This window comes from Lucilia sericata, unplaced genomic scaffold (genome assembly GCF_015586225.1).
Source record: "Lucilia sericata isolate MDLA Ls3-8-SP2 unplaced genomic scaffold, ASM1558622v1 Contig000219F_arrow, whole genome shotgun sequence".
Classification (NCBI taxonomy): domain Eukaryota; kingdom Metazoa; phylum Arthropoda; class Insecta; order Diptera; family Calliphoridae; genus Lucilia; species Lucilia sericata.
The window spans coordinates 130995-149010 of NW_023994247.1; the positions used below are offsets into that span (position 1 = coordinate 130995).

At 30.7% G+C, this 18016-nt stretch overlaps 1 protein-coding gene across 1 annotated transcript; it reads right to left on the bottom strand.

Moving 5' to 3' along the window:
* Nucleotides 1–10246: 10246 nt before the first annotated feature.
* On the bottom strand, nt 10247–11023 carry LOC119602294 (tigger transposable element-derived protein 1-like). Its single transcript, XM_037953725.1, has one exon. The coding sequence runs from the start codon at nt 11021–11023 to the stop codon at nt 10247–10249; it is 777 nt and encodes a 258-aa protein (XP_037809653.1).
* Between the last annotated feature and the right edge of the window lie 6993 nt (nt 11024–18016).

Below are 18016 nucleotides of genomic sequence, written 5' to 3' on the forward strand. Positions count from 1 at the left end.
TATAATATAATTTTCCGACCCCATAAAGTATATATATTCTGAATCCTTATAGGTAGCGGAGTTGATTAAGCTATGTCCCTCTGTCCGTCTATCGCCGAGATTGTATTTTGTTTTTATTTTTTTGTGTATTTCGTTTCGTATTTTGGATGCAGTTGGTTTTACTGCCTTGCAGCGTTGCCACTCACAATTTATTTTTCTTACCAAAGTTCCGACAAAAAACTACCAAAACATTCCAAAAACTACCAAATTTTTCCTTGGGTGCAATTGCTACTGTCTAGAGTTTCATTATTTTTAAAACTAATATGTAATATCATACAATGATTTGTTGCAAAGAATCAATGGTTTACTTTTACGTAATTAGACAAAATTTCCAAACACTTTGGTACTATATAGTTATGAAATACATAATTGCTGTTTTCGACAAAATTTGTACCAAAATCATTCCCAAGAAAATAGTAATAGCATTATATTCGGCTATGACGAATCATATATATATCCACCATCAGCATCTATCGTATAAATTGAGGATGGATAATTCCTTTTATTATACTACGGTTAACTAATGTGCTAAAAGGGGCTATATGGCTGTAATAGGATCAATTGTGGACCAGTCGACATGACATGGCTATATCGTCTATATACCCATTAAAAAAATTGGGGTATATTAATTTTGTGATTCCCTTTGTAAGGTAGTAGTCCCACCAATTATATATTCATTCATGAATCTGGCTTCTTAGAAAAAAATGAATTAGTGTGGCCTCCAGTAGGTTAGTGGTTTAAGATATAGTCAGACCTGACGTCGTGCGTTCAAATCCCACCTGAGGCATTTTACATTCATGAATCAGAAATGTTGAAATACATAGAAACTTAATATTTTCTTAGAACAAACAATATAAACTTAACAAGGATAAACTTAAGACTGACGTATTATTAAAATTCTTATTACTTTGCCATAACAAGGTCAGAAATGTTTATAAATTAATATGCATGAGAACAAAATTATCTAATCCTACAAAATTTGGAAATTTAAACCTACCAACCAAACTACCGAAAGTCATTTCAGAGATTTAAACTACCAATTTTGGTCCAATTGGACAACGTGGCAACGCTGCTGCCTTGTGCATTTTGTTTTTGTGTGGTTATTTCGTTTAGCGTTGTTGTTCATTATACCCTACACCACTTCAGTGGGGAGGGTATATTGGGTTTGTGCTGATGTTTGTAACGCACAATAATATTAGTCCTATACCGACCTTAAAGTATCAGAATCATTTTCTGAGTCGATTTAGCTATGTCCGTCTGTCCGTCCGTCCATGTAAACCTTGTAATCAAACTACAGGTCGCAATTTTGAAGATAATTCAATGAAATTTGGTACATGATATTCTATTGTCCCAGGGACAAAGCCTATTGAAAATGGTTAAGATCCTTCCATTATTTCACCTAGCCCCCATACAACTGAACCCCCCAATAGGGCTTGTAAACTTTGTAATCAAACTACATGTCGCAATTTTGGAGATAATTCAATGAAATTTGGCACATGATCTTTTATGGTACCGTAGACGAAGAATATTGAAAATGGTTAACATCGGTCCATTATTTCACCTAGCCCCCATACAACTGAACCCCGAATAGGGCTTTTAAACTTTGTAATCAAACTACAGGTCGCAAATTTGGAGATAATTCAATGAAATTTGGCACATGATCCTTTATGGTACCGTAGACAAAGTCTATTGAAAATGGTTAACATCGGTCCATTATTTCACCTAGCCTCCATACGACTGAACCCCCCGAATAGGGCTTTTAACATTGTAATCAAACTACAGGTCGCAATTTTGGAGATAGTGCAATGAAATTTGGCACATGATCTTTTATGGTACCGTAGACAAAGTCTATTGAAAATGGTTAACATCGGTCCATTATTTTACCTAGCCCCCCGACTGAACCCCCCGAATAGGGCTTTTCAACTTTGTAATCAAACTACAGGTCGCAATTTTGGAGATAATTCAATGAAATTTGGCACATGATCTTTTATGGTACCGTAAACGAAGCCTGTTGAAAATGGTGTACATCGGTCCATTATTTCACCTAGCACCCATACAACTGAAGATTTGATGACCCTCACGAATTCCATAATAATAGGTCTTCATATGACCCTAGCCCCTATGTCCACAATTTGTCCACAATTTTATTCAAAAATAAACGGCTTAAGTATGTATATCTGAGGCAAGGTACAATTCAATTTAAATGCTTTATTATGGCAAATAAATCACATTATATTTTTGTCAAAGGTTTAGGGTATTATATGGTCGGCCTCGCTTGACTATAATTTCTTACTTGTTTTTTCTTTAAAAAATGTCGAATTCACCAAATTTTTGTTTTGTTTGGTTTGTTTACATTTTCATATATCAATAATTTGTTGTGAACATTCATATGTTTGATATCTTTTACTGGAGAAAAAATATCCAGTAAAAATTCTCCATCAACGAACTGTCATATTTATCATTCTCATACTCTCTCGTTGCAAATTTTGTAAAGTACGCGAACGGAATATAGTAACAAATTGTTACAAATTACCGAGAACTCGAACTGATATATTGTTGATAGAAAAACGTTCTAAAAACCCATACAATATTATTCTGATATTCAAATTTGCCATTTAGCTCTTTTTTATTTAAAACATATCAATTATTACAAGTCAATAACTTTCTTCCAGCTTCCTCAGATACTTCATTTACGAAAAATTAGAATGACAGGATCGTTTTTCTTTAAATCGTTCCACAGCGGGGATGGATAAAGTCATCGAATGGTACATGACGAAGCATTACAGACCATTTTAACATTCAAACATGTCCTTCAGATTTAAATTTTTTTATTTCGAAAATTCATTAAAAACTTTCTTTACATTGATGTCTAAATCAAAAGTTAATAACTTTAAAGTATTTTTAATAAATGTATTATTTAATACATGACAAAGGCATCCAAACTTCATATCAAATGGATGAGAATTATCTATTAAGTCCTTAAATAGCGATTCTATAAGTAGAATAATTGTCTACGGTCATATTTATACCTATAAAATTATGGTAAAATACAAAAAAAAAGTACAAAAAGAAGTACATTTGCGTACTTCTTTAGGGGTTATGCAGTTAAAAGTACAATTACTAAAAAAAAAGTACGCGTACTGCTGAAAACAGTAGTCTGGCAAGCCTATTCTGAGTCGATTAAGCCATGTCCGTCCGTCTGTCCGGCTGGCTGTCCATGTAAACTTTGTGCGCAAGGTACGGGTCGTAATTTTCAAGATTTTTTGATGAAATTTGGACCATACGGCCCCAACGACGAAGCCTATTAAAAATGGTTGAAATCGGTCCATTGTTTCACCTAGCCCCCATACAACCCCTACCCCTCGAAATGGGGCTTTTAAGATCATAATTATGTTAAATATTGTAGTATCTCTACAAAAATCGGCAAAACTTAGTTCTATATACGTCTTAATAATACTACCGATTTTCGTAATTATCGGACTTTGTTTGACCCTAGCCGCCATACAAAGTCCTCTTCAGAAAATTACTTGAATGTCCAAAATTGACACAAATATCACTATGAAATTCAGCACAAATAAATGTTATATAAATATACAAATATTCACACAATTTTATCGGGCTTGGTCCATATTTGCCTCTAGCCCCCATATAAAGCCTCTGTCAGAAAATTAGTTTTTCATCCATAAATTTTTTTAAATGTATTAGAACAAGGTAATATTGAAGATAAATGCTTTATTATGCAAATAATCACATTTAATATTTATAATTGGTGTAGGGTATAGTATGGTCGGTCACGCCCGACTATATTTTCTTACTTGTTTTGTATTGCTATAATAATGATATAGTAGGGAAAATGAAATAAATGTAAATTTTATAAAATTGATATTTATTAAATACACTATGGTGAAGGGTATATAAAATTCGGCACAGCCGAATATAGCACTCTTACTTGTTTTTTTAGCTGTAGTTTATATACATACAGTGTCTCTCATAAGTATTCGAATTTAGGTAAACTATGAAAAGAAACCAAATTTAATATATATTTTGTGTGCAAAAAAAATTAATTTGTTATATTGTCTAGACAGTCCTTAGGTTTGATATCACGCTTTTTAAAACTTGAAAAATTTACATAAATTAAATTAGCTTTTTTTAAAAAAGTCCATAAAATTGCCTCACAAAAGTATACGAATTTTTCCTGTTTCATATTTGAGCATATTATACGAAACACAAATTTTAGAATCGAATGGTTTTTATGCTTTAAATTGTTTTAAGGGGTTACTATCAACCGAAATGATATATTTTTGGCCCATTTGGTCCACAATTTTTGGGGATTTGTACCCTCTTTTTATGTAATATCATTAAAATGGCGATTTTTGGCAATATTTGTAGTATTTTCTCTTTTTTTCCAGAGAAAACCAAATTTGATATTGGGATTTAATAGACCCCTTGGAGTATCTAAAAATAGCATTTTCGTTACAAGAATCTGTATTTAAACGATCCAAGATATATTATTGATATCATTATTCTGTCGCTAATTCAATATATTGGAACTTAAGTCCATTTTCATAATACTAGGGTCAAAATTTTCGGGGAAAGTTTTCTTGTATATATTCTTTTAGATATCAGCCTTTATATATTTTAAGTTTTCAATGTATTGTGGAAGTGTACAACTCCAAAACATGCCTCGAAGAAACACCATTCAATGGTAGTATCATTATTTTATATACCAATGACCTCCAGGCTACATGCTACTATATCATTATGGTCTAACTCAAAAAAATCGAATATTGATTACTAGGATCAAAATAAACCCAAAATTTTGGACTTACATTGTTATTGTAATGGGCAACATAAGCGTGAAAGTTACGAATAGTAAAACACTCAAATCTACTGTATAGGATGACGTTTTGTTAAGGCATGTTTTGGAGTTGTATACCGATATAATGTATTGAAAATTTAAAATATATTAGTGCTAATATGTGCATGAATGTATACTAGCCAACTTTGTCGGAAAATAACGACCATAGTGGTACGAAAAAGGATTTAAGATCCATAAAATTCAATTAGAAACAGAAGAACGATACCAAAAATACATCTTGGAACTTTAAGTACAGATCCTTATAACAAAAATTATTATTTTTAGATACCTCAAGGGGTGTATGAAATCCCAATATTAAAGTTTGGGTTTACTTCAGAAAAAAAGGAAACAAAAATTGCAAATATGTCAAAAATCGCCATTTTAATGATATTACATGAAAAGATGGTACAAATGCTCCAAAATTGTGGACAAATGGGCCAAAAATATATAATTTCGGTCGATAGTAACCCCTTAACACAATTTTAAGCAAAAAAACCACTCTATTATAATTTTTGTGTTTCGTATAATATGGTCATATATGAAATACAGGAAAAATTCGAATACTTTTGTGAGGCAATTTTATGGACTTTTTTTAAAAAAAGTTAAATCAATTGAGGTAAATGTAATTCTTCCAAATTTTAAAGAGTGTGATATTATACCTTAGGACTCTCTAGACAATATAACAAATTTAAATATTCATTTCACAAACAAAAAATATTATTAAATTATGTTCTTTTCAAAGTGCTGTGCGCACACGCTGCTGCAATAACAAGCAACAAGTTTTGTTCAGCATCCAGACGCACAAATAGTGGCCATGTTTAATTTTTACAGCTCAACTGAACTGAGCACGACGACAGTGCAAACCAGAGAATGACAAAAGTAGTAATATTGCAACCAAACATGTATGTGTATGTACAGTGAATCAATTAAGTAATTTGCCTATGTAATATTTTATAAATTTTAAGAAAAAACTTTGTCTGAACAATTATTTTTAGCCAATTTAAGCAATTTGTTTGTTTTATTTTTTAAAGAATGTCTTATAATTTAATTTTCTTCCAAAAAAGTAAAATCGTGATATTAATTAACGAGATTTTTGATAAAATGTGAACGTATTGTAAATTTTTTAGGTCAATAAATTATTTTGCTTTTTTAGGTTTTTTGTTCATTTTTTTAATATTGCTGTAGGCTTACCAGACGTACTGTTTTCAGCAGTACGCGTACTTCTTTTTAGTAATTGTACTTTTAACTGCATAACGCCTAAAGAAGTACGCAATGTACTTCTTTTTAGTATTTGTACTTCTTTTCGTACTTCTTTTTTGAATTTTACCATAATTTTATAGATGTAATCATGACCATATACAAATATTCTATAGAATCGCTATTTAAGGACTTCAGAGATACATAGTTTGAAAGTGGATTTACTAAGCTCAGAAAGGCAAATTCAACTATAAGAGGTTTCGATGCATTTGTCATGCATAAAATAGTGCGTTTATTCAAAATGCTTTAAAGTTGTTAAATTTTGATTAAGATATCACTCTAATGAAAGTTTTTAATGAATTTTCGGCATAAAAAAGACTGCAAATGTGAAGGATATGTTTGAATGTTAAAATGTAATGCATAATGCTCCGTCCTGTAGGTACCTATTCGATAGCTTTATCCAGTCCCGCTGTGGAACGATGTTTAAAAAACTATACTGCCATTCTTATTTTTCGTAGCAGGGTGGCTAATTTTTCGAAAATTAGGTATCTGAGGATGTTTGAAGAATGACAAATTTGAATAACAGAGTAAAAGTTGTAACGTTTTTGTAACAGAGATAGAGAATTTTTATATTTTACTGGACATTTTTTTCCATAAAAAGATATCAAACATATGTTCACAACAAATGGTTGATATTTGAAAATGTAAACAAACCAAACGAAACTAAAATTTATGGAATTTTACACTTTTTAAAGAAAATATATAAATCAATAGCACACTAATATTAAAAATTATTTGCAATTGGATTAATTTTATTGTCATAAATTAGTTTTATATAAGTTTTTTTGTGAAAAATCATAGCAACCAATGTCAATATAGCGTTTTTAGAACAATTAAATTAAATTTTTTTGAAAATAAACAATTGTACTTTTTTATTCAATTGCACTGCTTTTTTAACTACTATGTACGTTTTTTGTTGATTTCAAATCTGGCAAGCCTGTATTGCTGTATCTATCTATATATATAAAAATGAATGTGTGTTTGTTTGTACTAGCAAAAGGGGGCGTGGTACCTCCCATATGAGTTATATATTAAAATTCGTTGATCTGGGATACTATTTAAGATAGAATCTTAATTTTTCACAAAGACCTTTAACGTCCACGTCAATATTTATGAGAAAATGGGTGGACTTTCATAAGTGGGTTTTGGTACCTCCTATACAGATCTATATGTATAAAAATGCATGTGTGCTTGTACGTTTATTTATTTTGTTTATTTGTTTATTTGGACTTTATAGACAGCTAAACGGCTGAAGCGATTTTTCTGAAATTTTCATAGTGTTTTCCTGTACGTCTGGAAGGAACTATAAGCTACATTTTACTTCAAAATTTCAGTGGGCGCGTGCCACGCCCATTTACAAAATAAGTATTAAGAGTCGCTTATCTCAGAAACTGTAAGAGCTAGAGTCCTCAAATTCTGTATGGACAACTTTAACATCCATATGAATACATGGGAATGAAATTAGCAGCCTAGCTACAGTGGGCGTGGCACCTCCCATATAAAGAAAATCTTAAATTAGTAGGTAGGATTGTCAGATTTGAAATCGGCAAAAAACGTACATCAAATCAAAAAAGCAGTACAATTGAGTAAAAAAAAGTACAAATGTTTATTTTCAAAATTTATTTAATTCAACACAAAAAAGTAAAAAAATAGTTTACAACAGTAACAATACAAAACATAAACAAGTAAGAGTGCTATATTCGGCTGTGCCGAATCTTATATACCCTTCACCATAGTGTATTTAATAAATATCAATTTCATAAAATTTACATTTATTTCATTTTCCCGACTATATCATTGTTATAGCAATAGCAAAACAAAATGAACAACAACAAAGCTAAACGAAATAACCACACAAAAAACAAAATACACAAGGCAGTAAAACCAACTGTATCCAAAATACGAAACGAAATACACAAAAAATAAAAACAAAATACACAATGCAATGAAACCAACAGACAGTCAAACATACGAAACTGAATACACCAAGAAACACACATACAGTGATAGACAATCGTTTGTACGCAACATGTTTTCTTTGATTTTTAAAGCCATTTTTGGGTTTATTGTATAAGTTTTTTTAGAAATTGGATTGAATACACCATAGTTATTAAATAATAGAAAAATATTATAAAATATCAAATAAAAATATTAGAAGCTAAATTAGGAAATATTTTATCAAAATGTCAAAATTTAGGATTATTTTGAACAAAATTTTTTAATATTTCCTAATAGATACTCATGCTGTATTAAAAATAGCATAAAACTATGAAAAAATGTTGAAAAATGGCTTCCTTAATCGATTTTACGAGAGTAATGTTACAAAAAAAAAAAAAAAAAACTAAAAATTATGACACAAAATCCCTATTCTCTTAATGAAATAAAGACAAAAATTATACTCCTTGCAGTAAAAGGATCTATTATCATTCCTTTTTCCTTGATTTATTCATTACTGTGTTAAGAACTGCTTGTAAACCAAGATTTATTAAGATTCATAGGACAGAAAAGACAAAGATTTTAATTCTCTACCTTAACCAGGCGGACTTTTAAGACACAACCAATCAAAATCATTCTTAAAATCTTAGCTGAAATAATTTATAAACAAAAAAACATTATTTTTTAGCATTTAAATAACATAACAATTTTTTTGAGCATGACCTTCGGAAATTCTTTTCGAAGCGCTTTAAAATTTGACCTATCCAAAATCTAATGAAATTTATTATGTCAGTAACAATTATGAAGGTCCTACTAAATGTTATGATAAGAAAAATACAAATTTACAAATTATTTTTATGGTTATTATAAATAATGTAACGAATGTCTCAGACAAATTTGATTCTTTTCTCTGGAATTGCTAATAGAGCATAAAATATTACAATTTTATATTATTATTTTGTAACGAAGATAGTATCAAACTACAGTGATGTTCGAGGAAATAGAGCCACCATCAGATTCAAAGTTTCTCTCCACTTAAAGTCTCTCCTACAAAGAATAGAGTTGGAAATTTGTATCGATTTCAATTTGAAAATTGTCTACAAATTGTTAAATTTTTATATTTTTGCAAACTAGCTCTATTTTTTGTCACACCATTTTGTATAGCTTAATTTAAAATTTCATTATAATTACGAATAGCGACGCGTAAATTATTGCAAAAATAATGGTATTATATTCATAACTGATCAATACAAAATTTCAGTTAGTTTTTCCAACTAAATTCTTCATTGGAGGAATTTTAAGTAAAAAGAAACTTCGAAAGATGAGGTGGCTCTATTTTTTTTAAATGGTTTTTATTATTGTAAAAATATAACAATTCATTGGAGTAACGCAAAAAAAAAAACATAACAAAAATATTAAAATTAAAAATAAAGAATTCTTAGAATAAAATCAAAAGTCGTATTTTTTTAACTTCAGTCATCTAAATCGACCAAATCAACTGGGGGATGTGTCAATCTTGCTGATTTTGTTATGTACTTGTCTAACGATTGTTGGATTGTAACGCTTTTTTTTTCAAATAAATTTCTTTATAACAATTTATAACTTCGGTCACATTTCTAGACACTTTTAAACTGCGGTCTGCGTTTTCAAAAATGTCCATTGCTTGTGATAACAGCTGCATCGCTTCAGAAATTTTAGCAGCAGTAAGCTTTTTTTCTTCTGCTTCGACCTGAAGCGGAAGTATTTGATTGTCCAGCGTATTGTTACGTTGAATTGTAGTCAAACTTTGGTTACAATTTAACTCTGGGTCGTATAATAGGAGATCATTAATATCTTGTTCTTCCATTCCATAAAAATTTGCATTTCTAGCTGATTCTGCAAGTTCTTTACATGTGTGTGGAACATCATTAATATCTTCCATATCTTTGAGAACACATTCGGGCCATAATTGACGCCAAGTTCCGTTCATGCACGATTCTTTTACTTCTTTCCAAGATAGGTTTATATTTTCAATAGCCATCAGGATATTGTAATTCTTCCAAAACTCTTTCATGGATGGCATGTTATCTACGTCAGTTGGTTTTAGAAGTTGATGAAATGTTCGACGCAGATAGTATGACTTGAAGTTGGATATAACATCTTGATCCATTGGTTGTATCACAGATGTTGTATTTGGGGCATAAAAATAACATTAATATTTTCCGAATAATCGTCTGAAAAAACAGGATGACCTGGTGCATTGTCAACTAACAAGAGCATTTTAAACTCAATATTTTTTGAAGAACAATAAGCCTTTAGCTCGGGAGCAGCACAATTGTTCATCCAATCTCTAAATAAGGATGCGGTCATCCATGCTATTTTATTTGCACGCCTATGAACAGAAAGCTCGCTCCTTTTAACATTTTTAAAAGCTCTCGGGTTTTCAGAGTGGTAAATTAAAAATGGCTTAAATTTAAAATCTCCCGCTGCATTTCCTCCCAAAAGAAGTGTAAGTCTATCTTTGCTAGATTTATAACCTGGCGAAGATTTTTCGGATTTAGAAATGTACGTTCTTCCTGGCAAACGTTTCCAAAAAAGTCCCGTTTCATCAGCGTTTAAAACTTGTTGTGCAGAATACCCACCTTCTTCAATAATTGCTTTTAATTCAAGTTTGAACTTTTCTGCAGCTGAAGTATCAGCACTAGCAGATTCTCCTTTTAATGCAATGCTATGCAAATTTCCACGGATTTTAAAACGGTCAAACCAATCTCTGCTTGCATCAAATTCTTCCGCACTTTCGGAACTTGATAATGGATAATCTTCTTTCAGATCTTCAAATAAAGTTAGTGCTTTCTTTTGAATTACCATTTGACTTAATGGCATTCTTCGCTGATTTTGATCTTCAATCCAAATGTTAAGAAGTGACTCCATTTTTTCCATTAAAGAACTTCTCATTTTGGTAACCTGTTTATGTTGTAACGTTGATGCGGTTTCAGCAAATTTTTTAATTTTATCAGCGACTCTGGAACAAATGGATTTTATTGTAGAAGGGGCTAGTCCAAGGTTTCTTCCAATATCAACAGCCCTTTCTCCTAATTTAAAACGTTTTAAAATGTCAAGCTTTTGTTCTAAGCATAATTGCTTTCTTTTTTGACTCATTGCTGCAAAATATTTAGATCAACTTCACTTCAGCAAATGTAATTTGTAACTACTAACGACCTACAACTTGCTACCATCAGACAACATAAATACATATCTATGTATGTATTAACATTAGACTTAAACGGGAATTCCCCTTTTTCTGTTTGAGCTTTGTACAAACATATTCATATTAACGACGCAAACTGAAACATAAACGACGCAACTTCGAAGTCACAGAAATTTTAAAAGGACACAACTTCGAATTTGCACTAGATTTAAACGGGAAAAGGGGATTTTCTGTTTTAGCTTTGTATAAACATTTTTGTATTAACGACGCAAATCGAAGCACTAACGACGCAACTTCAAAACATGTGACGCAAACTGAAACAAAAACGACGCAACTTCGACGTCACAGAAATTTTAAAAAGACGCAACTTCGAAGCAGACGCAGAACAAGGCGAGCAAACCGGGGTATTAGTGTACAAGGAAAATGTCAACGGTTAAAATAACAAAGTTGTATTGTATATGATTGATAAATTGGTATGGTAGAAATTGAAACAGGGCGTTTAATAAAATGTTTTATTTTTGTATGGACATGTTTACCTCTATAAAATTATGTTGAAAGTACAAAAAAAGGTAGAAAAAAAGTACAAAAAGAAGTACAACTCAAAAAAAGTACATTTGCGTACATTATGCAGTTAAAAGTACAAAAACTTAAAAAGTACGCGTACTGATGAAAACAGTACGTCTGGCAAGCCTATGTTTAGGACAAAAATGGAGTGGAAGAACTCTGACATTCAATAGGGGCTTGGCACCTTTCATATAAATTAAATGCAAAAATTCGTATATATAATTTAGAGCTGCTGAGAATATTCGTATTGCATGTGTATAAGTGAGAATAATACAATGCCCGCAGGGGCATGTTTGGCCATCATTGCTTTAGAATAGGAAATAATTACATATAAAGAAAAATTTTAATTGTAAATATGAAGTCAATTATATTTTAGTAATTTTGTAATATTTTGTAAATTTATGCTAATGAAAAGGAATATGAAATAATATACATAAATTTCAATTTATCAATAAAATACTTTAAATATCAAACTTTCTTTGTCTTATTACCTTATGGTTTTGGATAGTGATAAACAAATATTATTAAAATTTTCCTAAACAAAAAATGTATTTCAATATATTTTGAATATTTTTTATTTTATATCGACAGGAGTAGCAAAGCACGCCGGGTTTTAGTTAGTATGTTTAAAATAAGTATTTCTAGTCTAATATTATACATTTTGTTGGCAATTGTAATTGATTAGATCCATAATATGATTGTTGTTTTTGTAGAATTGACTTCACCTTATTATTCCATCATGCGTGAACAGTTATGAAATTTTATATCAGAAACATTAAAGGAACGTAAATCTTCCTACCGAATTTCATGCGGAAAGTGTTGGGAAGTGATATTCGATTAAAGATGTTTTGTTTGAACCAAAATTGGTCTAAACAAATTTTATGAAAAACGGTCAAAACCATATCTCTCATATAAGGTCCTCTTCAGTTAATTTGATGAGTAATATCACCCTGATGTTTATAAGGGAGCATTCCTTTTAAGACATATGGTTTGATGGTGTGTATATGAGATTCAGCACAGCCGAATATATCGCACACCCAGTACAAAAGTGACATAACTCAACATTTTTTTTAAGAAAAGGAAACAAATTTTTTACAAATTCTGAAAGATAAAGAAAGACATAACGTTTTTTCTTGAACAGTTAACAACAACAAAATACACTAATATTTTTGTAGAGTTAAACAAGTACCTTGTGTATAGTTAAAGGCTTAAAGAATATAAAAACGCAAAAATAAAATTTTGAGTTGTGTCACTTTTGTACTAGGTGTGCGATATCACTCTCACTTGTTTTTTACTTATTTTCCTTGTAATTTTTGATTAATTGAAATTAATCCAGTAATTTGAGTACAAATTTGTAATCTTTAAAATTAGAATTTTTAGATTTTATTTTAAATGAAACCATAATTAGTTTTCGCTTTCAACCTAAAATTACCGAAGAAGCTATATATGAGAAAAAATAGGTTAAAAATCAACTTATTGTTGGCTTAAAGAAGGGTCGAGCCTACAATAAAATTCTTATAAGTGTTTGTCAATGGTTTATTGAAGGTGTTTTAAGCTAGGTATTTGACGTTTATGAATTCGATTTACCCGAATTTTGCCTAAAATTGTTTAATAAACCAAAAATATTTTTTGATAAATACAGCCGTATATGTGTACTTTTGGAAATCTACCCAGCTAGCATTTGGAAGTTTGTTGGATGGTTAATCAGTAAACTGATTCATTTCTGACTCCTTTTGATGACCTAAACGTGATTAATAAGTTGAGCGCTTAAAAAATGATTCGAAAATGATACCGATATATGATTGAAAACTGATTATTTGAAAAACAATAACAAAATGTATAGCAATCATTAATTGATCATCCTGGTGTTTAAAATATGATGGTTTTAAAAACTTATTTTGTGATCATATTTCGAGCAGTTGAAAGATCAAAAATTGTTTCTTGTGTAATTGTTTTTGTTTGCAATGGAATAGCAACACTTACACTTAAAAATTACTCATAAACGATTCAAAAAAGAGTCGAAACTGATAAGAAAATGGGCTCAGAAAATGGGCTCAGAAAATGGGCTTAGAAGAGTTGGCCAAAAAGTTTGTGTGGCCTAAAATAAGTTGATATAATTCTCATTTCGTTCATAAAACTAAATGTATAAGTATTTCAATTTGTGTAATATTTATGAAGTCGTTTTTCTGTCAAGGAAATTTAAATTATATTATGCTTTAATTATAATAATTTTATATGTTTAATTATCTTCTACGGAAGATAGTTGGATGACTAAACACTAAACTAAGTCTTAATAATTCCAATTAATGTTTAAAATCTGATTTATTTGAAAAACAATAACAAAATGTATAGTAATCATAAATAGGTCATCCAGGTGTTTGAAATATGATTGTTTATAAATTTAGTTTGTAGTTGGAAGATCAAAAACTGTTTTCTGTTGTATTGTATTTGTTTGCAGCAAACATAAAAATTACTCAGAAAAAACTCAAAAATGACTATAATATGATTCGGAAAACGACCAGTTATTTGATGACTCAAAAAAGATTAAAAAATGAGTCATAATTGATCAGAAGTAGGGCTCATAAATGACTCATTTAGAAGAGTCGCGGGTAGGGTACCATTTTCTCCCGACGAATGTATCATTTATAATCAGAAAATGAGCGCATATATGATCATTTTAATCGTGCAGAAGAGTCATAAATGATTCGAATGTGATCAAAAATTTCAAAAAATGCTAGCTGGGGTAAACACATATAAGAAACTATAAATATAACATATATTTTATACCTAATTTAATTTATATTATCTATATATATAAAAATGAATGTGTGTTTGTTTGTGTGTGTTTGTTTGTATGTTTGTTTGTTTGAACGTTATAGACTACTAAACGGCAGAACCGTTTAGTAGTCTAGAATCTTAAAAATTTAACTTGAAGGATCCTGACATTCATCTGAACATTTAGAGTATAACGGGCGGACTTTCAGTGGGGAACTTGGCACCTCCTATATGAATTAAATATAAAATTTCGTTTATCTGGGGAACTAATAGAACTTGATTCTTAAAATTTTGCACGAATTACTTTAATATTCATCTGAACATTTTGAAGGAAAAAGTGCGGACTTTCATCTGGGGAGCTTGAAGCCCCCACATGAATCAAATAGAAAAATTCTTATATCGTATATCTTCTAATTTTACATCAAGAACTTTGACATTCATGTGAACATTTAGAGCATAACGGGAGGACTTGCAATGGGTGGCTTGGCACAACATATATGAATTAAATACAATATTTCGGGTATCTTGGAAACTCTTATATTATTCAAATTTTTCATAAGTAGATTGAAATTGGTGATAGAAACTTGCGAACTTGCAATAATTTGCTTAACATCTCTCATATGTAACATATTATACATCTGAAATACTATTGTAGTTAGAATCTTCAAAATCGTTAAGTGGGTTTTTTATTTATATATATATTTGCTTTTAGGGTAGCAAAGCACACTGGGTATAGCTAGTAAATGTGTAAATATTATATATTTATACTATTTATTTTTGTAAAACACTAAAATAAAACAAGTAAGAGTGCTATATTCGGCTGTGCCGAATCTTATATACCCTTCACCATAGTGTATTTAATAAATTTCATAAAATTTACATTTATTTCATTTTCCCGACTATGTCATTATTATAGCAATAGCAAAACTTCTTATATACCCTTCACCATAGTGTATTTAATAAATTTCATAAAATTTACATTTATTTCATTTTCCCGACTATGTCATTATTATAGCAATAGCAAAACAAAATAAACAACAACAACGCTAAAAAAATAACCACACAAAAAACAAAATACACAAGGCAGTAAAACCAACAAAATACACAATGCAATGAAACCAACAGACAGTCAAACATACGAAACTGAATATACCAAGAAACAAAAGCAATATACATGAGTCTCGTGTCACGAGACAATGAAACATGCGAAACGAAATACTCAAAAAAAAAAAAAACAAAATACACAACGCAATGAAACCAACAGACATCCAAACCAGAGAAACAAGCCGACCGACTCAAAATCAGCCGCCGAAACATTTATTAGTCACTAAAAACAGTATTTTGATTCAAAAATTTTATATTTTTAACCTATTATGGGTTCCTGCTGATGCTCATAAAGCATATAAACTTAGGACGCGCTAGGATGTACTGTCTGCGAGGTGTTGTCGATAGTCCAGATGAATTTTTTTTCGAACTGTAATTGTCAACAGCTTATGTTTGTTGCAATGAACGAATACCAACATGGTTGCACAATCAACCCCAACTCGTATGTAGTTTTTGTAAATACTATACTCGTTGTATAATAACTCTAGCCTTATATTCAGTGTGCCCTGTGTCAAACATTTTTTAATTTGAAGAACGAAAAAATACCAAAAGGTCCGCTTTTATAGCTTCTTAATTTTATGTTTCCAGGTTCAATATTGTAGAAAATTCATAGCACGTAAAATTCCAAAATTTACCTTTTAAAGGTCCCCAACCATGCATTACATCGGAGTAATCTCAAAACTACTCCCTTGGGATTACATGATTACATGTGTTCAAAATAGGAAACATGATCCATGGCTGCATTACATAGGACTACTAAACGGATCATGTACTCCAATAATATACATAAAGAGGAGTAGTTTATGGATTACTTAAATGTGTTCCAATAATTTTTTTTTTTTTTTTTGAAGAACGAAAAAATACCAAAAGGTCCGCTTTTATAGGTTCTTAATTTTATGTTTCCAGGTTCAATATTGTAGAAAATTCATAGCACGTAAAATTCCAAAATTTACCTTTTAAAGGTCCCCAACCATGCATTACCTCGGAGTAATCTCAAAACTACTTCCTTGGGATTACATGATTACATGTGTTCAAAATAGGAAACATGATCCATGGCTGCATTACATAGGACTACTAAACGGATCATGTACTCCAATAATATACATAAAGAGGAGTAGTTTATGGATTACTTAAATGTGTTCCAATAATTTTTGCAGGGAATTTAAGGAGTCTAATACATTTTTGTATTTTGACTTTGGGTGAATAACAGTACCAAAACGGGTCGAATTTGAAAAAGTACCAAATAGACCAATCTCCTTTTAAAATTTCAGTTCTTAAGCTTCAACCGTTTAGGTTGTATCAGAATATTATACATGTAAATGTAATAATAATAATAATAATAACTTTAAGTACCCCAACATTTTTTTTAGACCAAGTCGGCAACGGCATTTTGTCTCATTTTGGTGTTTGAAAACGTATTATAAAGATAATAGTGGGTTAACACTGGAAAACAATAATTTAAAAAACGGTAATGACTTGGCTTTGCTTTATTTCAGTAGCGTTGTTTTAGCAGTAACGGTATCAGAGCTAAAAAGATATAGTGGCGGTAACGATATATTTACATAATGGTGTAGGGTATAGTACGATCGGCGATGTCCAACTATGCGTTCTTACTTGTAAAATAATAATTTTATACCAAGCCGAAATTCAGCCGCCGCCGAATTTTTTTCGAATGAGCCGCCGCCGCTGACTCAAAATTAGCCGCCACCGAAAATTTTGGCTCGGCTTGTTTCTCTGATCCAAACATACGCAACTGAATACACCAAGAAACAAAAACAATATACACAAGGCAATGAAACACACATCCATCCAAACATGTGAAACGAAATACTCAATGAATAAGCAGTGTCTGGGATTTTTGCTCATATTGCTTCGTATGTTTGGACGTCTGTGTGTTTCATTGCCTTGTGTATATTGTTTTTGTTTTCTTGGTGTATTCAGTTTCGTATGTTTGGATGTCTGTTGGTTTAAATGCGTTGTGTTTTTATACCATGTTGCCCATGTTCCCTATCATGTTGCCCATGTTCCCTATCACGCGAGATAGGGCAAGAAATTTCTTCTGACGTTGCCTTGACTCACCTTATTTCTTCTTATTTGAGCACAAGGCGAATTCAGATAAGGTGGTGGCAGTTCTGCAACAACAACATTTTACATGTATTTTGTTTTTGCATTTGGTTTACGTAGATATCAAAAACCATAAGTACGTCGAATTCATTTGATGAAAAATTTTTGTAAAATGTTTATATATTATTAAAAAATAAAGATAAAGATATTAAAATTTGTGAGGAAAATATATT